The sequence below is a fragment of the Lithobates pipiens genome, unplaced genomic scaffold (genome assembly GCF_037356315.1).
Source record: "Lithobates pipiens isolate NorthernLeopardFrog02 unplaced genomic scaffold, aLitPip1_a1.2 Scaffold_35, whole genome shotgun sequence".
NCBI lineage: Eukaryota > Metazoa > Chordata > Amphibia > Anura > Ranidae > Lithobates > Lithobates pipiens.
Genome location: NW_027507811.1, coordinates 5,728,622 through 5,750,595, shown reverse-complemented (window position 1 = coordinate 5,750,595; position 21,974 = coordinate 5,728,622). Strand labels below are relative to the sequence as shown.

Sequence of the window (21,974 nt, the reverse complement as noted above, 5' to 3'; positions counted from 1 at the left end):
CAGCTGGGGACCGTGAGGTATCTATCTGAACAGTCTTAGACCCTCACAGCTGAGGACCATGAGGTATCTATCTGAACAGTCTTAGACCCTCACAGCTGAGGACCATGAGCTATCTATCTGAACAGTCTTAGCCCCTCACAGCTGGGGACCGTGAGGTATCTATCTGAACAGTCTTAGACCCTCACAGCTGAGGACCATGAGCTATCTATCTGAACAGTCTTAGCCCCTCACAGCTGGGGACCGTGAGGTATCTATCTGAACAGTCTTAGCCCCTCACAGCTGAGGACCGTGAGGTATCTATCTGAACAGTCTTAGCCCTTCACAGCTGAGGACCGTGAGGTATCTATCTGAACAGTCTTAGCCCTTGTACACACGGTCGGAGATTCCGTCGGAATGTGTCCGATCGGAGTGTTTTGTCGGATATTGGTCTGCATCGGACTGTTTTCCGTCGGAATATCCGTCGGACCAACTTTTCCAAATCGGCGGAAATATTTTCTGACAAAATGCTCCGATCGGACATACTCCGATCATGTGTAGAAAATTCCGATCGGACAAAGTGCCACGCATGCTCAGATCAAATTCCTACATCAAAGCTATTGGCTACTAGCCTGAACATAGTCCCGTCGTAACGAAATAACGTATTCACATCGGATTTTCCGACAACTTCGTCCGACCGTGTGTATACAACAGTTTCGGACAAAATCCGTCGGACAAAATCCGACTGACAAAATCTGATGGATTTGGTTGTCGGAATCTCCGACCGTGTGTACAAGGGCTAAGACCCTCACAGCTGGGGACCGTGAGGTATCTATCTGAACAGTCTTAGACCCTCACAGCTGAGGACCGTGAGGTATCTATCTGAACAGTCTTAGCCCCTCACAGCTGGGGACCGTGAGGTATCTATCTGAACAGTCTTAGACCCTCACAGCTGGGGACCGTGAGGTATCTATCTGAACAGTCTTAGACCCTCACAGCTGAGGACCATGAGGTATCTATCTGAACAGTCTTAGACCCTCACAGCTGAGGACCATGAGCTATCTATCTGAACAGTCTTAGCCCCTCACAGCTGGGGACCGTGAGGTATCTATCTGAACAGTCTTAGACCCTCACAGCTGAGGACCATGAGCTATCTATCTGAACAGTCTTAGCCCCTCACAGCTGGGGACCGTGAGGTATCTATCTGAACAGTCTTAGCCCCTCACAGCTGAGGACCGTGAGGTATCTATCTGAACAGTCTTAGCCCTTCACAGCTGAGGACCGTGAGGTATCTATCTGAACAGTCTTAGCCCTTGTACACACGGTCGGAGATTCCGTCGGAATGTGTCCGATCGGAGTGTTTTGTCGGATATTGGTCTGCATCGGACTGTTTTCCGTCGGAATATCCGTCGGACCAACTTTTCCAAATCGGCGGAAATATTTTCTGACAAAATGCTCCGATCGGACATACTCCGATCATGTGTAGAGAATTCTGATCGGACAAAGTGCCACGCATGCTCAGATCAAATTCCTACATCAAAGCTATTGGCTACTAGCCTGAACGTAGTCCCGTCGTAACGAAATAACGTCATCACGTCAGATTTTCCGACAACTGCGTCCGACCGTGTGTATACAACAGTTTCGGACAAAATCCGTCGGACAAAATCCGACTGACAAAATCCGATGGATTTGCTTGTCGGAATCTCCGACCGTGTGTACAAGGGCTAAGACCCTCACAGCTGGGGACCGTGAGGTATCTATCTGAACAGTCTTAGGCCCTCACAGCTGAGGACCGTGAGTCTATTTGTGGCATCCAGTAAACCTGAAGAATGGTACAGTTATTGGCATCCAGTGCAATCTCAGGATCCCTGCACAGTGCAGGAGGGCGCTCTTCTTTTAGCTCACAGATGAGATTCTTGCTGAGGACTGGGGAATGGCCGGTATCTGAACCCTATGAGAGCGGTCTCAGTCCAAGCAGCCTCTGGCACCCAGTGTCGAGACAAGGTCATCCACCGCCCAGGGCGAATATGGCCAATATCGGCATGCAGAGCACAATGTATGTCATGTTTGTGGCATGGGCAATATAGCACCAATAGTTGTGGAGGAGGGGGGGTGGGAGGAGGACGGGGGGGGTCTGAGGAAGTCTGGTGGGGGTCTGAAGAGGAGGTCTAGGAGGGGATTGAGGAGGAAAAAGGAGGTCTGGGGGGGGGGGTCTAAGGAGGAGAGGGGGTGGGAAGAGTACAGGGGGCTATGAGGAGGAGAGAAGAAGTCTGGTGGGGTCCAAAAAGGAGAGAGGAGATCTGAGGATCATATCAAACACACATATATATATATATATATATATATATATATATATATATCTCTCACAAACATTGATAAGTATGTCAAATCTCCTGCAGAGCTCCAGTACTTCCACCAAGGAAGGCGCATAGGAGGATTTTTTTTTACCTTGGTGGAAGTACAGGAGCTCTGCAGGAGATTTGACATACTTATCAATGTTTGTGAGTATATATATATATATACATATGTTTGATATGATGCAATGCATATGTATATATATAGAGAGTGTTATATTATGGTAGAATTCTCTGATTTCGAAGTGGTGATTCATATCCCTGAAGAAGATAATCGAAAAGTTGTTGGGTACAGTACCCAATCCATGTCATTGCTGAGGGCAAGATGGGATCTCTCTCTCCTGTGGTCACACTCTAAACATTAGAGCTCCCCCTAGCTGCAGCCTGGGAATAACATTGCTGGGAGGTCTATTCATTCATTGAGTTGCTACGTACTTCCCATCTTTATATAAACATCTCCTGACATTTAAACGTCTATATAACCCCCTTACCTACAGGGCAATTTTATTCCCTTCCTGCCCAGGCCAATTTTCAGCGCTATCCCACTTTGAATGGCAATTGCGTGGTCATATAACATTGTACCCATATGACATTTTTAGCATTTTAGATATGGTGGTATGTATTAGCCACTGAGATTTAATTTTTTGCTAAATAAATGAAAAAGTCCATAAATTAAAAAAAAAAAAAAGGTTTTCTTAATTTTTGTTCTAAAATTTTGTAAATAAGTAAATATTTTCTCCCTCACTGCTGGGCACTGATGAGGTGGCACTGATTGGCAGCACTTGTGGGCACTGTTGGGGCTGCACTGATAATCAGTGCCGATGTCCCCCCTGGGTGCCGATTATCGGCTCTCATCCGGTGAGGCGCTGTCAGCATAAGGAGAGGACTTCCGCTAGCCAGCAAATCCTGATTACGCTGTGATTGGACACAGCTGATCACGTGGTAAAGAGCCGCTGTCATTGGCTCTTTACCCCAATCTGTGTCCAGCTGTGTCCCAAGGACACACCGATCACTGAGCGTGCCGCCCGCACGCCATAGCGGGTATATGGGGGGGGGGGGCAATCATGGGCGGTCATACTTAAATGCCCTCCCAGCAATGTGCAGCCATCTTTCAGTGAAAGCGTGGTCGCAAAGAGGTGAAAAAAATGTCAGAGTCCAGTGAAAGCGTACTATTCGTCTCTGTGAATTGGGGTAACACATGAATGTGGTTAGGCCCTTTGCTATGCTGTTTGAATGTTTTCCTCTGATTTAAAATGGAAAATGTTGCATTTGGCCACTAGATGGAGCTAATACCTACGATACTTAGTGCCATATAATAGCCAAATTCAGTTTTCTCTGTATTACATGACTGGTTGGTATAATATTGCTGGTTTCATTATCTTATGTCCTGTGATGTGACGAGCATTCGCCCAGCTGTGCCAAATTCTGCCCGTATTTTCATTATCACAACAATTTCCTATGACTGTCATCTCAATTATGGGGCAATAATGCGGTATTAATACTGCAGTGCCACATTATTGTCACTAGATGGAGCCAATGACCATAGGAAATCACTGAAATAAAATATGACCAATACCGGTCATGGCTGGGGGGATGCGTGTCACATTTGATCTGGAATTTTATTGATAGGCGACTCCTATCCTCATATTGATTAGCGGTTCCAAATAAATAACTACTGCAGTGGGGAACAGACACAAAAGATACGCCCCGCATCTTCCCAAATAACTCTTCTGTTTTATTACGACACAATTGAAGGTTTTTATACACATGATTACGTAGCTGTCACATTAATATTACAATTGTACTTTTATGGTAACAAGGGGCGTAACATAGGCAGGCTAATTCTAATACAAGGGGCGTAACATAGGCAGGCTAATTCTAATACAAGGGGCGTAACATAGGCAGGATAATTCTAATACAAGGGGCGTAACATAGGCAGGCTAATTCTAATACAAGGGGCGTAACATAGGCAGGCTAATTCTAATACAAGGGGCGTAACATAGGCAGGCTAATTCTAATACAAGGAGCGTAACATAGGCAGGCTAATTCTAATACAAGGGGCGTAACATAGGCAGGCTAATTCTAATACAAGGGGCGTAACATAGGCGGGCTAATTCTAATACAAGGGGCGTAACATAGGCAGGCTAATTCTAATACAAGGGGCGTAACATAGGCAGGCTAATTCTAATACAAGGGGCGTAACATAGGCAGGCTAATTCTAATACAAGGGGCGTAACATAGGCAGGATAATTCTAATACAAGGGGCGTAACATAGGCAGGCTAATTCTAATACAAGGGGGCGTAACATAGGCAGGCTAATTCTAATACAAGGGGCGTAACATAGGCAGGATAATTCTAATACAAGGGGCGTAACATAGGCAGGATAATTCTAATACAAGGGGCGTAACATAGGCAGGCTAATTCTAATACAAGGGGCGTAACATAGGCAGGCTAATTCTAATCAGGACTGGAAAGAATGCAAAACATGTAATGAAAACATTATTAGTGCCGTGTGCAATACATACAAAATACAATACAATTCTATACACAACTCACACATTTCCTTTACACATTCATTCTACAAAGGTTTTATAGAAACAGACCTGTAAGTGTTTGTGAAATCTTCCCCCACAAAATGTACTCAGCCAATGAGAGGTAAGGACTCCATTTTTATTTTTCTCCTGCTATCAATGGCCGACACGGTACAACACTTCATCCATGTCTTTGGTGATCTCTGATCTCCTTATCAACTGTTTCTTCCATGATGAAGATCAGCCATGGAGTATATCTGAGGTGTATATCAGGGGGTGCTTCTTCCCCCACATGTCCAGCAACATTCATATACAAGACATTTCCCGCACTCACTAATACACCTCGAGGGATGTGTGGGACCCCCTGATGTACAGGAAGACAGGACTTCAGCGAGGAACATTTCTATCACTCAGGACAGGAAGATGGCTTCTCCCTCGTGTGAGATCTCTGATGTCTGCAAAGATGGGACTTCTGTGAAAAACATTTCCCGCACTCAGGACAGGAATACGGCTTCTCCCCCGTGTGAGATCTCAGATGATAGGAAAGATCGACCTTCTCTGAAAAACATTTCCCGCACTCTGTACAGCAATACGGCCTTTCCCCAGTGTGAGATCTCTGATGTCTGGAAAGATTGGACTTCTCTGTAAAACATTTCCCACACTCAGGACAGGAATACGGCTTTTTCCCCATGTGAGATCTCTGATGTCTGTAAAGATGGGACTTTTGAGAAAAACATTTCCCGCACTCAGGACAGGAATATGGCTTTTCCCCCGTGTGAGATCTCTGATGATAGGAAAGATCGGCCTTCTCTGAAAAACATTTCCCGCACTCAGTACAGCAATACGGCTTTTCCACTGTGTGAGATCTCTGATGTCTGGAAAGATTGCACTTCTCTGTAAAACATTTCCCACACTCAGTACAGCAATACGGCTTTTCCTCCGTGTGAGATCTCTGATGTCTGGAAAGATGGGACTTTTGTGAAAAATATTTCCTGCACTCAGGACAGGAATATGGCTTCTCCCCCGTGTGAGATCTCTGATGTGTGGAAAGATGGGGCTTCTTTGAAAATCTTTTCCCGCACTCAGGACAGGAATACGGCTTTTCTCCCGTGTGCAATCTCTGATGCGTGGAAAGAGCGGACTTCTTTGAAAAACATTTCCCGCACTCAGGACAGGAATATGGCTTTTCCCCCGTGTGAGATCTCTGATGTGTGGAAAGATCGGACTTCTTTGAAAAACATTTCCCGCACTCAGGACAGGAATACGGCTTCTCCCCTGTGTGCAATCTCTGATGATAGGAAAGATCGGACTTCTGTGAAAAACATTTCCCGCACTCAGGACAGGAATACGGCTTTTCACCTGTGTGCAATCTCTGATGATAGGAAAGATCGGACTTCTGTGAAAAACATTTCCCGCACTCAGTACAGCAATACGGCTTTTCCCCCATGTGAGATCTGTGATGTCTGGAAAGCTCGCTCTTATGTGAAAAACATTTCCCACACTCAGGACAGGAATATGGCTTCTCCCCCGTGTGAGATCTTTTATGTATATTAAGTTTGGATTTATAATAGAAACACTTCCCACACTCAATACAGGGAAACTTCTTATCTATTGGAAAGACGGCACCGTCCCGCACAGTCTGAGGTTCCTCGGGATAAGAGGAATACGATGGTCCGGCACCGTCCCGCACAGTCTGAGGTTCCTCGGGATAAGAGGAATACGATGGTCCGGCACCGTCCCGCACAGTCTGAGGTTCCTCGGGATAAGAGGAATACGATGGTCCGGCACCGTCCCGCACAGTCTGAGGTTCCTCAGGATAAGAGGAATACGATGGTCCGGCACCGTCCCGCACAGTCTGAGGTTCCTCGGGATAAGAGGAATACGATGGTCCGGCACCGTCCCGCACAGTCTGAGGTTCCTCGGGATAAGAGGAATACGATGGTCCGGCACCGTCCCGCACAGTCTGAGGTTCCTCGGGATAAGAGGAATACGATGGTCCGGCACCGTCCCGCACAGTCTGAGGTTCCTCGGGATAAGAGGAATACGATGGTCCGGCACCGTCCCGCACAGTCTGAGGTTCCTCAGGATAAGAGGAATACGATGGTCCATCTACACTGTGTGGTGCCGGATGGACATTTGAGGTAGTCGGGTTTTCTCCTGGACTATACTGTGTGATGTCCTCATCTTCTACTTTACAGTCTGGAGACAAAGTGAGACAATCCTCTGAGGTTTTCCTCATCTCCCGTCCATCTACTAAAATACAAATACAAAGATTATTACTAGACATGAGCTGATTGGTTCCCCTAAACCAGGACTCCGCCCACATCAGGCAGCTTTGTCTCTGAGGATCTTACAATTCCCCCCTCAAGGTAACTAGTAAATGGGTCCTCTGATCTCCTACCAGATCATTTCTTTATTCATGGACCTTAGTCAGAGAGGGAGGAAACAACGAGAACTGTCTTCTATAGGAGTGACAGTGATGAGGGGATTATAGGACGAGTGTCCCCACTAGAGATGGCCTTGCAGTTCGCCCGGGGGTCAGTTCGCGGCGATATTTGCTTGTTCGCGATTTGCCAAACTGGCGGACTTCTGGCACTGTCCGCAGCGGACATATTCCTTTACATTGTGAAGAACTTTGACCTATGATGACACATCCATCATGGGGTACAGGACAGCCAATTGAGACATTTCAGCACATTCCCCCTAACTTTATAAATAGACCTGATCTGGCGGCCATTTTACATTGTCTTTTGTCAGTGTAGGGACAGGACGCTGTGTGGAGCAGGGACAGTCAGTAATCACTAGCTATTACTATTAGGTCCACAAAAGTCCTTTTAAGGACTGGTATAGGTGTACAATATATAGGGTTGTAATACACATATAATATACTTTCTTTCAAATATAGAAAGCATATTATAGTGCACTGCATGCAGTGCTGCTGACCGATTCTGCAACTGTCGTTTCTCAGTGTAGGGAGGGACAGTTTGGTGTTTGGAGCAGGGACAGTCTGCAATTCACTAGCTACTAGCTATTATTATTAGGTCCACAAAGGTCCTTTTAAGGACTGGTATAGGTGTACTATTTGGTGTGCAGTATATAGTTGTGTAATACACGTATAAAATACTTGCACATATAGAAAGCATAGTATAGTGCATTTCCACTGTGCAGCATTGTGACTGCTGAGCGGTTCTGCAGATATACTAAAAAGAGTGACAAACACAATTAGAAAAAAGTATTATAACTGGTGTGATAGACCAGTGGCCCCCCAAAACGACAGATTGAAGCGGGGTGTTATATACCTTCTTCCACATACATACTGCACTTCTCTAGAGACTTTTGTCACAGGGTCATTTGAAAAATGACAGGCAGAGGAAGAGGCAGGCCCTTCCGCTGGGGTGGTGGGGGTAGGGCAGGAGCAACAGGCTTGAGCCAAAGTGGCAAATTGGAACCGAGTATCTCGGTACTGGTGTCAATGCTCTTTATAAGGGTGCTAGTGTCAGTGCTCTCGGTGCTGGTGTCAGTGCTCTCTATCACAGTGCTGGTGTGGTCTCAGTGCTCTCTATCTCGGTGCTGGTGTCAGTGCTCTCTCGGTGCTGGTGTGGTCTCAGTGCTCTCTATCTCGGTGCTGGTGTCAGTGCTCTCTATCACAGTGCTGGTGTCAGTGCTCTCTATCACAATGCTGGTGTCAGTGTTCTCTATCACGATGCTGGTGTCAGTGCTCTCTATGTCGGTGCTGGTGTCAGTGCTCTCTATGTCGGTGCTGGTGTCAGTGCTCTCTATGTCGGTGCTGGTGTCAGTGCTCTCTATCTCAGTGCTGGTGTCAGTGCTCTCTATCTCGGTGCTGGTGTCAGTGCTCTCTATCTCGGTGCTGGTGTCAGTGCTCTCTATCTCGGTGCTGGTGTCAGTGCTCTCTATCACAGTGCTGGTGTCAGTGCTCTCTATCACAATGCTGGTGTCAGTGTTCTCTATCACGATGCTGGTGTCAGTGCTCTCTATGTCGGTGCTGGTGTCAGTGCTCTCTATGTCGGTGCTGGTGTCAGTGCTCTCTATGTCAGTGCTGGTGTCAGTGCTCTCTATCTCAGTGCTGGTGTCAGTGCTCTCTATCTCGGTGCTGGTGTCAGTGCTCTCTATCTCGGTGCTGGTGTCAGTGCTCTCTATCTCGGTGCTGGTGTCAGTGTTCTATATCACGGTGCTGGCGTCAGTGCTCTCTGTCTCGGTGCTGGTGTCAGTGCTCTCTATCTCGGTGCTGGTGTCAATGTTCTGTATCACGGTGCTGGTGTCAGTGTTCTATATCACGGTGCTGGTGTCAGTGCTCTCTATCTCGGTGCTGGTGTCAGTGCTCTCTATCTCGGTGCTGGTGTCAGTGCTCTCTATCACGGTGCTGGTGTCAGTGCTCTCTATCACGGTGCTTTCTGTTTAAGGCTCCAAAGTTGGAGGATGTTATCACATTATTATCACCATGTAAAAGTCTGTCCTCCAATCACATCATCCGATATAAAATGTCCAGCTGGTAGGAAATGGGTGTAACAAAAGAGAATACATATTATGTGTATATATATATAGCAGTGGGGGGAGGGGAGAGAGCAGAAGTCAGGAGTATGTAATGTACAACATAGAGAATATAGTGCAGGGGTCAGGACTTATAATATTGATGGCTTAATGTTTACTGGAGACAAGTTGCAGAGGTCCCACACCGCTGCCTCCCATCTCCTGAGACTGCACTCAGTGACTTGGGTCTGAGACTATACAGACATATCCCTCCACCCGGCACAGCCAGCAAATAACAGAGCAAGTAACCCCGGGGGGATTGTTCTGTCTGAGATCTTGCTGGACCCGGGCATGGGACAGAAGACTCAAGATAAATACCCCAGGTGTCTAGGCTGAGAAACGCCTATGGTGAAAATAAACATTTTGCTGCCGGCTGATCCCCAGAACCTCCATAAATCCAGTCTAGATACATAAATTGTGTCGGCAGCACAGAGAAGGAAGATTATCGGAGAGAAATCCAGGAATACAGGACGGGGAACACAGCTCAGGAAAGTGACCAGGGGATTACAGGCTGATATCACCCAGCCCCCGCCCTACTCTGGACCAATCAGTGAGCAGTATGGGTGGAGGAATGGATTTAGTGTTAATGACCCACCTGTGCTGATCTCTGTAGGAGTGTCCTCCTCTATAAATGTCCCCGTTATTCCATCCTCCTCCATAGACTGCTGATCATCCCTCACATACCTCTCTTCTTCTTCTTCTGATTTCACCTCAAATTCTATATCCATTGGATCTCCACTCTAAACCAAGAAAGTGAGAGAGAAAATCATGTGTAAAAGATAAGCTTCATTATTTTGACATCACATAAAAAAAATCCAAAAAACGTCTTCTCCAGAAGTCCATGTTCTAGAGATACTCCGATCCACCAACCTTGTAACAGTGGGGGATGGTGTGACCTTCCTGTGTGGAATCCCGGGAATACAGAGGACGGGGACATCTCTCTGGGGGGTTCCTGGTATTTGGTGGCTCCATCATATCCTTGTGTCCTTCTGAAAACTCCTCCATCACTCCATACTCCTCATCCTCCTCTTTATACTCTTCTTTAACATCAATATTATCATCCCCGAGGTTTCCACTCTGAATATATAATAAAACATTCATTGTAACAATCATGCTGTGTATAAATCAGAACTACCAATAATTGTCAATCATCTACCTGATGATGCTCTGTCTCCTCCATCCCCCCATCCTCATCATCCTCCTCTTTTATCTCTTCTTTAACCTCAACTTTAGGGTCTCTCAGGTTTCCACTCTGAATATATAATAAAAATGACATCAATGGTAACAATGCAGATAATGTACAGATCCTAATGATACTATCAGTGATTGTTCCTCATCTACCTGATCAGAATTTACAATGTTGTGATCTTCTTGTGTGGAATCCCAGGAATGCAAAGGACGGGGACATCTCTCTGGTGGGTTTCTGTCATTAGTTGGCTCCATCATGCAGACAATGTGTCCTTCAGGAAGCTTCTTTATCGCCACATCCTCATCATCCTCCTCTTTTACCTCTTCCTTAACCTCAACTTTAGGATCTCTCAGGTTTCCACTCTGAATATATAATAAAAATGACACCAATGGTAACAATGCAGATAATGTACAGATCCTAATGATACTATCAGTGATTGTTCCTCACCTACCTGATGATGGTGGGGGATGGTGTGATCTTCCTGTGTGGAATCCCGGGAATACAGAGGACGGGGACATCTCTCTGGTGGGTTCCCATTACTGGATCCATCTGTAGGAAACACACACACTGACTGAATACATTGTTTCTATGTGTTTATCAGATGATGGGGGATGGGTGGAGCCTCCGTACTGCTCTCTCCTTTACAATAAAGTCTCCTCTTACCCGGTGATGTGAGGGGCGGCTGATTGGCCATCATGACGTCCTTCCCGGCTCCGCTCACCTCTCCTGTCAGCAGCTCGATGATCTCTCTGGTGACTTCTAGAATCTTCTTTGTATTTCTCTATTCTATCAGGGAGGGAGGTGGAGGCAATGTGATGGTCATGTGATCTCCAGACTTCACAGGAGGAAAACTCTAGATCTGAAGACAAATAGTAAAATCAAATGACATTCCCAGAATCCTCCTCACCTCACTGGTCAGGTCTCTTTATTTAAACCCCACTTCATGTTGAGGTTTCTGATATTACATACAATGGAGGTCCAACAGCCCTACTTTGAAAGTGAGGAGGTCAGGGGCCGGCCCACATCCTAAGAGTATCAGAAAAAGAGAGTCGGATAGAGGGATATTAGGAGGAGGAGCTGTGAGGTCAGTGTGATGTCATAGGATTCTCTAACTCTGATTGGAGGGACATTGGGAGGAGGAGCTGTGGGGGGCGCTGTGTGAGGTTTCTGTACACAGAATCATTTCTCCCGGGTGCGTCCCTCCTCTCCTAAACTGAAAGATGATCGTTGTCTTTGGGCTTTGCCAGGACACATCATATTCCCGTGATCTCCGTGTACTCCGGAGACTTTACTGATCACATTTTAGGATGAAGATCTGAGACTCGGATCACTATTGCAAAAAAAATCTGGATATTTACTACCAATTACATTTTTCCCTTTATCTTCTCATTTGAATCTTCTAAAGTAAAGACATAGATATTCCAATCCCTGCTAAGCCTAAATAAACCCCCCTCCACCTGTCACTAATAAAAGTAGTACAATCCATTTGTCAGGAGTGTGTTGCGCTCCTCATTCCAGCATCCTGGTTTTGGCTGTGATGCATTCTGTCTGTCTGTCCACCTGCAAGATGATTGATGTGGTCAGTCTCTGGGTGGAGACTAAACCCGATTTAAGTCAGCCTAGTCTGCAGTCTCATGCTTGTGATATTGTGTTGGTAACACGTGCCCCAAGCTCTCCGTTTGTCCGCTCTGCTGTTTGGATTCCTTCATTGAAGACCTCAATATTGACTACTATCTGAACTCTGCCTGCCTTTTGACTATGGATTTGACCCTGACTATTCTGAACCCTGCCTGCCTTGTACCTGGACAGTCGTTGAACCACACTGCCTGGCTGCCAACCGCAAGTACCCGGTTGCTGTGTTCAGTTCATTCCTGCCCTGGCATGGTGGCCAGGCACTATAGCATTGTGTATAAGGCCTGGGGGCAACTGAGTACTGGTAGGCCTGCTTGCCTTATGGAAAAGGGGGCTTCTATAGGTGAAGAACACAGATGCCAGCTATAGTGTACTCACCAGTGATATCCGTCAGCCGTACCCACCAGCGATATCTGCCATTAGTACCCACAAGTGATACCTGCCAGCAGTACCAGCTCTGGAGGACAGCCAGCAGCAGCCACCACGCATACCCGCCCGGGGGACAGCAGCAGCCATCACCCATATCCACTTGGGCAACAGCAGCAGCCAGCAATACCTGCAGGAATCTTGAGGAAGAAGTGAAGATTGAGGTCAGTTGAGGTGCAGGTAAACCGCAGTGCATCAGTGTGAAAGCTTAGAAAAACTGAAGGGGATCCGTCCCCTTCTGTCTGGGCGGATTGGAGGGCCCATAGAGGAGAGCGGGCTGTGCCCGTGTCTGCTCAGCATATGCAAAGAGACACGGACCTGTCATCTGCCCACTTCGCTCATTGTGGCCCGTGACCGGTTACCAAGTCGCTAAAGTGGCCCTTGTTCCTCAAAAGTTTGGGCACCCCTGGTTTAAAGGTTGCATTGTCATGTTTTTACTGGTTGTACGTCTTATCTATGCTAATACCCCCAAGAGAGGAATGTCCTCCTGGGGCATAAAGCACGTGTCTGGGTTTCAATAAACAGTTATTCCTTTGGTTTAACCTCAACATCTTGTCTTTGTTTGATGCTTTAGGCAAAGGGCTTGTATTATCTACTGGTCTGCTTGAAGGTTCTAGAGGGCAGGAGGCACCCAGTTGGGGTGCCAGGCCATCGCATTGTCTCTTAAACATGCACTAGTCACCCCCATACTTAAAAAGCCCTTACTGGACCCCACAATTCCTAACAACCTACGCCCAATCTCCTTGCTCCCCTTTTCCTCCAAACTGCTTGAACGTCTGGTCTACAACCGACTGAGTGACCATCTCACTGAGAATAACCCTTTACATCCCCTTCAATCTGGATTTCACTCTCCACAGAAACTCTTCTCCTAAAACTCACAATTCATCTACTAACGGCTAGATCCAATGGACACTATTCTGTATTCCGACTCCTGGACCTCTCTGCTGCCCTTCACACAGTGGACCACCCCCTCCTCCTCCCAAAAAAAACTCCACTCCTTTGGTCTCTGTGACTGTACTCTTCATTGGTTCTCATCACACCCATCTCACCGCACCTTCAGCGTCACTTACAAGTCTATTTCCTCCTCTGCTCTTCCTTTCTCTGTCGGGGTCCCCCAAGGATCTGTTCTTGGACCTCTCCTATTCTCCTCTACACCTCCTCCCTGGGTCAGCTGATATCCTCCATGGCTTCCAATCCCATTTCTACACTGATTACACCCAAATCTATCTCTCTACCCCTCAACTCCATCAGTCTCCTCACCGCATCACTAATTTACTGACAGACATATCAGTCTGGATGTCACACCACTTCCTCCAACTCAATCTATCCAAAGCTGAACTCATAATATTTCCTCCCCCACGTGCCCTTCCCCCGACTTATCTGTCAAGATCGATGGGGCAACCATCAACCCGTCTCCACATGCCAGGGTGCTAGATGTTATCCTGAACTCTGAAATCTCCATTTGACCTTTTTGACCTCTGGCCTCGACTACTGCAACTCCCTCCTCATTGGATTACCTCAACATAAGCTCCTCCCCCTCCAGTACATCATAAGTGCTGCTGTCAGATTTGTCCACTTTACCAACCATTCAATGTCCTCCACCCCTCTCTGCCAATCCCTCCACTGGCTTCCATTCAGTGTCCTCCACCCCTCTCTACCAATCCCTCCACTGGCCTCCATTCAGTGTCCTCCACCCCTCTCTGCCAATCCCTCCACTGGTCTCCATTCAGTGTCCTCCACCCCTCTCTACCAATCCCTCCGCTGGTCTCCATTCAGTGTCCTCCACCCCTCTCTACCAATCCCTCCACTGGTCTCCATTCAGTGTCCTCCACCAATCCCTCCACTGGCCTCCATTCAGTGCCTTCCACCCCTCTCTACCAATCCCTCCACTGGCTTCCATTCAGTGCCTTCCACCCCTCTCTGCCAATCCCTCCACTGGTCTCCATTCAGTGTCCTCCACCCCTCTCTACCAATCCCTCCACTGGCCTCCATTCAGTGCCCTCCACCGCTATTTGCCAATCCCTCCACTGGCCTCCATTCAGTGTCCTCCACCCCTCTCTGCCAATCCTCCACTGGCCTCCATTCAGTGTCCTCCACCCCTCTCTGCCAATCCCTCCACTGGCCTCCATTCAGTGTCCTCCACCCCTCTCTACCAATCCCTCCACTCTTCTCCATTCAGCATCCTCCACCCCTCTCTGGCAATCCCACCACTGGCCTCCATTCAGTGTCCTCCACCCCTCTCCGCCAATCCCTCCACCCCCCTCAATCAATCCCTCCACTGGCTTCCGCTCACCCAACCAAATTCAAAATAGTAACAACAACTTACAAAGTCATTCACAACTCAGCCCCCAGCTACATCACTAACTTTGTCTCACAATACCAACCTAATTGTTCTCTTCGTTCCTCCCAAGTCCTCCTGTCAGCTCCCGTGTCACCTCCTCCCACCCATACTCATCTCCACAGCCTCGCCCATCCCAATTTGTCTGACTATCTCCTACTCTGCGCACATTTAGACGATCCCTGAAAACTCTTCTCTTCAGAGAAGCCTTCATACCCCCAACTAACACCTGGACTTCTATTTCCTCCATCAGCCCAACCCCCACAGTTATTGCCTTTTCTGTCCTTTTAGATTGTAAGCTCTAAAGATCAGGGCCCTCTGATTCCTCCTGTATTATATTGTCCTCATGTTGTGCAAACTGTTGGCGCAATATAAATCCTGTATAATAATATATGTGTGTATCATCACCTGCTGGAGATAAAAAAAAAAACATCACATTGACTATGGAGGAAGAGGACGGACATGACGGGGGGTTACTGGATGTATTACCTCCTCTGCTGCCACTTCCACTGATGTCTCCTCTGTTATTTGTACCTTATGGAACTTCCTGTCTTTATCTAACATCACTTCCTGTTTGTCCCTGACATCACTTCCTGTATTCACCCGACATCACTTCCTGTCTTCCATAGAGACTTCCTGTCTGGGTGGAAGTGAGATCACCACCTTGTGGAGCTCAGAGGAACTGCAGCCCCCGGGAAACATCTCGTAGTGTGAACACGGCCTTGTGCTGTGTGTGTATGTACTGTATATCCTTATAGATGTGTAGGGCTCCCCCCGCAGGAGCCACTGATGATATCTGGTTGTTTCTCATACAGTACAGAGGCCCCCAGTCACCCGAACACCAGTCCCTTACACTCTGGCTCCAATAAACAGTCTAGGGCGGTAATGGCGAACCTTGGCACCCCAGATGTTTTGGAACTACATTTCCCATGATGCTCATGCACTCTGCAGGGTAGTTGAGCATCATGGGAAATGTAGTTCATTTAAATATTTTTTAGCAGCCCAACTACAACACTTGGCGGGAGAAGATATAGAGAAGGGAAGATGGAAAAAGAAAACTCTCCTTGAACAATGGCTAGGCAGATCATTGATAGTGACACTAGAGGCTGGGGCTCATTTAAGTGATGCCCCTACTCTGGGGCTGATGATAAGGGTATGGGAGGTAACTAAGAAAACTCTGGGATATGAGGGATTTACGGAGTATTCTCCTCTCTGGGACAATAGTAACCTAGAGGAAGTGCAGAAAATAGGACAAATAAGGGAATGGGAAAGGTACGGTATAAAATTTGTCCATCACATTTATCAGAATGGTAACTTGAAACAATTCCAAGAGTTAAGAGATCAGTTTGCAATCCCGAGAAAGTCTTTTTTTAGATATTTGCAGATTAGACATGCGTTGGGAAAACAGTTTGGGGACGAAGCAATAAGATGGTGTGAGATGCCAGTAATAAAAGATATATTACGAGCGGAATCAGGGAAAGGGCTAATATCCAAAACCTACGTAAAACTGAGCAGGAAAATCCAGGTGGGAGGGCAGGAGCAAAGGAATAGGGAAAAATGGGAGGTAGATGTGGGAAGCATCTCGGAAGACCAGTGGGGGAGGATTCTCGAGCTGGCACCTTGGGTGTCCATCTCCCCCCCCCCAAAAGCTCTCTCACCTATTTCTGTTGTACAGAGCTTATTACACCCCTAAAAGGCTTTTTCTGTTCGGCAGAAGACGTGATGCGGCTTGCCCTAGATGTGGAAGGAATGAGGCAGACATGATACACATGTTTTGGAGATGCCCTAAGCTATACCGCTATTGGAAAGAGGTAGCGACAATGATCAATCAAGTGTTTAAGATAGAAGTAGAAATGGAGCCAAAGGGTTGCGTGTTGGGGTGGATTGACGGAGGTGGAGACCCTAAAGGTGGTAAATTAGCGAAAATAAGATCTCTCTTCCAAGCTAGAAATTTAATAGCTCAGAAATGGCAGTCCCCAACACCCCCTACCAGTGGAGAGTGGGTACAGAACATGAACAGGGTCATTCTTAAAGAGAGGGTCGCTTATATAAGACAGGGTGGTATTAAAAAATTTGACAAGTTCTGGAAGCCGTGGTATGAGAAAATGAATGAAGGGGCTTAGCTGTATAGTGGTAGAAGTGTGCTTGAGTGAATGGGGGCGTTGTCGGGAACTAGGGTAGGGTTGGAGGGAGAGGGGAATGAGATGAATGGGGGGTATGAATGGTAGGATGTAAAAGAATGTAATTTGTATGATATTCTGGTTTTATATGATAATGTTGTATGTAATGTTTAAATTGGGAAAAAAATTAATAAAGAGATTAAGTAAAAAAAAAAAAAAAAAAAAAAAACAGTCTAGGGCGGTAATGGCGAACCTTGGCACCCCAGATGTTTTGGAACTACATTTCCCATGATGCTCATGCACTCTGCAGGGTAGTTGAGCATCATGGGAAATGTAGTTCTAAAACATCTGGGGTGTCAAGGTTCGCCATCACTGGTCTCGGGGATTATCTATTTGTAATGAATTCCTTGTAGAACTCGGGGTTTGGGATACTCTAAAACTGCTAGCAACCCTCACAGCTGAGGACCGTGAGGTATCTATCTGAACAGTCTTAGACCCTCACAGCTGAGGACCGTGAGGTATCTATCTGAACAGTCTTAGATCCTCACAGCTGAGGACCGTGAGGTATCTATCTGAACAGTCTTAGACCATCACAGCTGAGGACCGTGAGGTATCTATCTGCACAGTCTTAGACCATCACAGCTGAGGACCGTGAGGTATCTATCTGAACAGTCTTAGATCCTCACAGCTGAGGACCGTGAGGTATCTATCTGAACAGTCTTAGACCATCACAGCTGAGGACCGTGAGGTATCTATCTCAACAGTCTTAGACCCTCACAGCTGAAGACCGTGAGGTATCTATCTGAACAGTCTTAGATCCTCACAGCTGAGGACCGTGAGGTATCTATCTGAACAGTCTTAGACCCTCACAGCTGAGGACCGTGAGGTATCTATCTGCACAGTCTTAGACCCTCACAGCTGAGGACCATGAGGTATCTATCTGAACAGTCTTAGACCCTCACAGCTGAGGACCGTGAGGTATCTATCTGAACAGTCTTAGACCCTCACAGCTGAGGACCGTGAGGTATCTATCTGAACAGTCTTAGACCCTCACAGCTGGGGACCGTGAGGTATCTATCTGAACAGTCTTAGACCCTCACAGCTGGGGACCGTGAGGTATCTATCTCAACAGTCTTAGACCCTCACAGCTGAAGACCGTGAGGTATCTATCTGAACAGTCTTAGATCCTCACAGCTGAGGACCGTGAGGTATCTATCTGAACAGTCTTAGACCCTCACAGCTGAGGACCGTGAGGTATCTATCTGCACAGTCTTAGACCCTCACAGCTGAGGACCATGAGGTATCTATCTGAACAGTCTTAGACCCTCACAGCTGAGGACCGTGAGGTATCTATCTGAACAGTCTTAGACCCTCACAGCTGAGGACCGTGAGGTATCTATCTGAACAGTCTTAGACCCTCACAGCTGGGGACCGTGAGGTATCTATCTGAACAGTCTTAGACCCTCACAGCTGGGGACCGTGAGGTATCTATCTCAACAGTCTTAGACCCTCACAGCTGAGGACCGTGAGGTATCTATCTGAACAGTCTTAGACCCTCACAGCTGAGGACCGTGAGGTATCTATCTGAACAGTCTTAGACCCTCACAGCTGAGGACCGTGAGGTATCTATCTGAACAGTCTTAGACCCTCACAGCTGGGGACCGTGAGGTATCTATCTGAACAGTCTTAGACCCTCACAGCTGAGGACCGTGAGGTATCTATCTGAACAGTCTTAGATCCTCACAGCTGAGGACCATGAGGTATCTATCTGAACAGTCTTAGACCCTCACAGCTGGGGACCGAGAGGTATCTATCTGAACAGTCTTAGACCCTCACAGCTGAGGACCGTGAGGTATCTATCTGAATAGTCTTAGACCCTCACAGCTGAGGACCATGAGGTATCTATCTGAACAGTCTTAGACCCTCACAGCTGAGGACCGTGAGGTATCTATCTGAACAGTCTTAGACCCTCACAGCTGAGGACCATGAGTCTCTTTGTGGCATCCGGTTGCCCTGCACAACGGCACAGTTATTGGCATCCAGTGCAATCTCAGGAACCCCGCACAGTGCAGGAGGGCGCTCTTCTTTTAGCCCACAGATGAGATTCTTGCTGAGGACCGGGGAATGGCCGGTATCTGAACCCTATGAGATGTGGTCTCAGTCCAAGCAGCCTCTGGCACTCAGTGTCGGGACAAGGTCATCCACCGCCCAGGGCGAATATGGCAAATTGTTCCCCTCCCTCACAAGGGGGAGGGGTCAATAGCGGCATGCAGAGCAAGGGGGATGGGAGGAGGACAGGGGGGGGTCTGAGGAGGAGCGAGGAAGTCTGGTGGGGGTCTGAAGAGGAGGTCTAGGAAGGGATTGAGGAGGAAAACTGAGGTTTAGGGAGGGTCTGAGGAGGAGTGGTGAGGTCTGGAGGAGAGAGGAGGTCTGGGGGGGGGTCTGAGGAGGAGGGGGGAAGTTGAAGAGGAGAGGGGAGCTGGGGGGGAGGGGGTCTGAGGAGAGGTGAGATTTTCCCCCCTTGTTCTTAAGCAATCTCTGAATTGCGACTTTCTTGAAGGCAATCAAACAATATATAATAAAAAAGTAGGATTAATTGAAACACGGATAAAAAAATCCCACATGGGGCAATTAAAAACAATTTTGTATACAAAACATGGAAATAGGAAGTGGTGATACCCAAACTCATAAGCTGATTGATTGTACGGCAGCAATGACATGGATTGGGTGCTGTACCCAACAAGGTTTCGATGATCTTCTTCAGGGATATGAATCACCACTCCGAAATCAGAGAATTCTACCATAATATAACACTCTCCAGACCCCGCCCTTCCTTTTTGATCCCTCCCACTTGGTGAAAGTGGGCGTGGTTTCAGCTAAATAGCGGGCGTGGCTCTAAGGTGGTGTGGTTAGTGTCTGAGATGAACGAGGGATGGAGGGACAGCAGGCCCAGATCCTACACAACAATAGAAATATGTGTGTTCTAGAAAGTTTAACAATCAGCAGATAAAGATACTCCAAACACCTGGTGTTAGCACTTCAATCATCCCGGCACCATGGTTGTTATGGTGTCAGGATGGCTGAAGCGCATTATTTCTATTATTACATTGTAATATAAAATGAAATCATTCAACTCGCCATAATGCAGAATCAGTGGGAGCCCTAAGCGTGTCGGCTGCCATCAGGTGTCCCAAGTGGAGTCCCTCCTTACATCAGATGCCCCCAGCAGAGTCCCTCCTTACATCAGGTCCCCCAGTAGAGTTCCTCCTTACATCAGGTGCCCCAGCAGAGTCCCTCCTTACATCAGGTGCCCCGGCGGAGTCCCTCCTTACATCAGGTGCCCCGGCGGAGTCCCTCCATACATCAGGTGCCACCGGCGGAGTCCCTCCATACATCAGGTACCTGATCTCTCAGTGCATTATGGGGTGTTCCACGGTGCTCAAACTTGGCGCAAACGGCCCATAACGTTCGACCCGAACATCGAGCTCATCCCTAATAACCTGACTGAGTTCTTTGAGGGCTCTCGGGTGTAAGCCATCCGCTCGAGATTTATTTATGTTAAGCTTTTCAAGTCTTTTCTGGGCCTCTGTTAGCCACAAGAGTACATCCAGTGATGTGCTACTAACAATACAGTCGTGGTCGGTATACCCCTTCTTTTCCTGTGTAAAAACTGAGGAGAAGAAAGCATTCAGAACAGTTGCCTTCTCGTTCTTTACTGTTAATATATTTTAAGGGACCACTACACTGACCTCTGATATAAAACGGGTTCTTCTCCCTATGGTCACCAATGTAAGGGGACCACTACACTGACCTCTGATGACCATAGGGAGAAGAACCCCTTTCTATCAGAGGTCAGTGTAGTGATCCCTTTACATTGGTGACCATAGGGAGAAGAACCCCTTTATATCGATGTAAGGGACCACCACACTGACCTCTGATGTAAGGGGGATCTTCTCCCATTGGTCACCAATGTAAGAGACCACTACACTGACCACTGATATAAAGAGGTTCGTCTCCCATTAGTCACCATAGGTCTGTGTAGTGGTCCCCTTACATTGGTGACCAAATGTTGCTTGTGCTACTACACATTACATCTCACCGTACGCACCAGAGTGTGGATCGCCTTTAGAAGTAGCGGAGGGGTCGCCCGCCAAAACCCACCGCCGCTCGCCAGTGTTTCTTGGGCTTACCGTTCTCCCCGGTGAGCCTGGGAAACGATCCGGCGGTTCGCCCGACTTGACACAGAAGTGAGGAGAGACCAGATTGTCCCTCCTTACCTTTATGATCTAGGAGGCCAGGAGTGAAGCCATGAAGCTATCAGCCATAAATCCGGTAATATTTTTTCACCGGCGAATCTGTTTCTCATAAAAGAGATCTGAGTGGCTGATTGACTGCTGGATCGCTTTTAGGAGCAGGGGGTCTCCACCCCACCCCCCTTCCGCTGCTCGGCAGTGTTTCTCAGGCTTACCGTTCTTACGGGCGAGGAAACGATCCAACGTTTTGTGCGGCTGGCCATGGAGGTGAACAGAGACCAGATCATCTCTGATCACCTCTATGATCTAGGAGGACCATGACATCACTTACGTCCAGGGCAGAAGAAAACAGGTGACAGGTACTCTGATGGACTGGTGACAGGAACTCTGATGGGCTGGTGACAGGAACTCTGATGGGCTGGTGACAGGAACTCTGATGGGCTGGTGACAGGTACTCTGATGGGCTGGTGACAGGAACTCTGATGGGCTGGTGACAGGAACTCTGATGGGCTGGTGACAGGAACTCTGATGGGCTGGTGACAGGTACTCTGATGGGCTGGTGACAGGAACTCTGATGGGCTGGTGACAGGTACTCTGATGGGCTGGT

At 47.6% G+C, this 21,974-nt stretch overlaps 2 protein-coding genes across 2 annotated transcripts in view; both read right to left on the bottom strand.

Annotated features, from left to right (window-relative positions):
• The window catches only part of LOC143955456 (uncharacterized), a 43,075-nt gene extending 35,203 nt beyond the window's left edge, over window positions 1–7,872 (bottom strand). The window contains exons 1-2 of the mRNA XM_077465500.1: window positions 5,272–7,872; window positions 1,760–1,895 (exon numbers count right to left, since the gene is read on the bottom strand). Of these exons, the coding sequence (XP_077321626.1) occupies window positions 1,760–1,895; window positions 5,272–7,187 (2,052 nt within the window). The 5' untranslated portion in view covers window positions 7,188–7,872. The remainder of the gene's footprint in view (window positions 1–1,759; window positions 1,896–5,271) is intronic.
• A 1,863-nt stretch (window positions 7,873–9,735) lies between these two features.
• On the bottom strand, window positions 9,736–11,637 carry LOC143955943 (uncharacterized). Its single transcript, XM_077466069.1, has 4 exons — window positions 11,262–11,637; window positions 11,050–11,147; window positions 10,280–10,486; window positions 9,736–10,149 (listed from the first exon to the last, which is right to left on the bottom strand). Exons 1-4 carry the CDS (start codon window positions 11,293–11,295, stop codon window positions 9,943–9,945), a joined length of 546 nt encoding a protein of 181 aa, XP_077322195.1. The 5' UTR covers window positions 11,296–11,637; the 3' UTR covers window positions 9,736–9,942.
• Window positions 11,638–21,974: the final 10,337 nt, after the last annotated feature.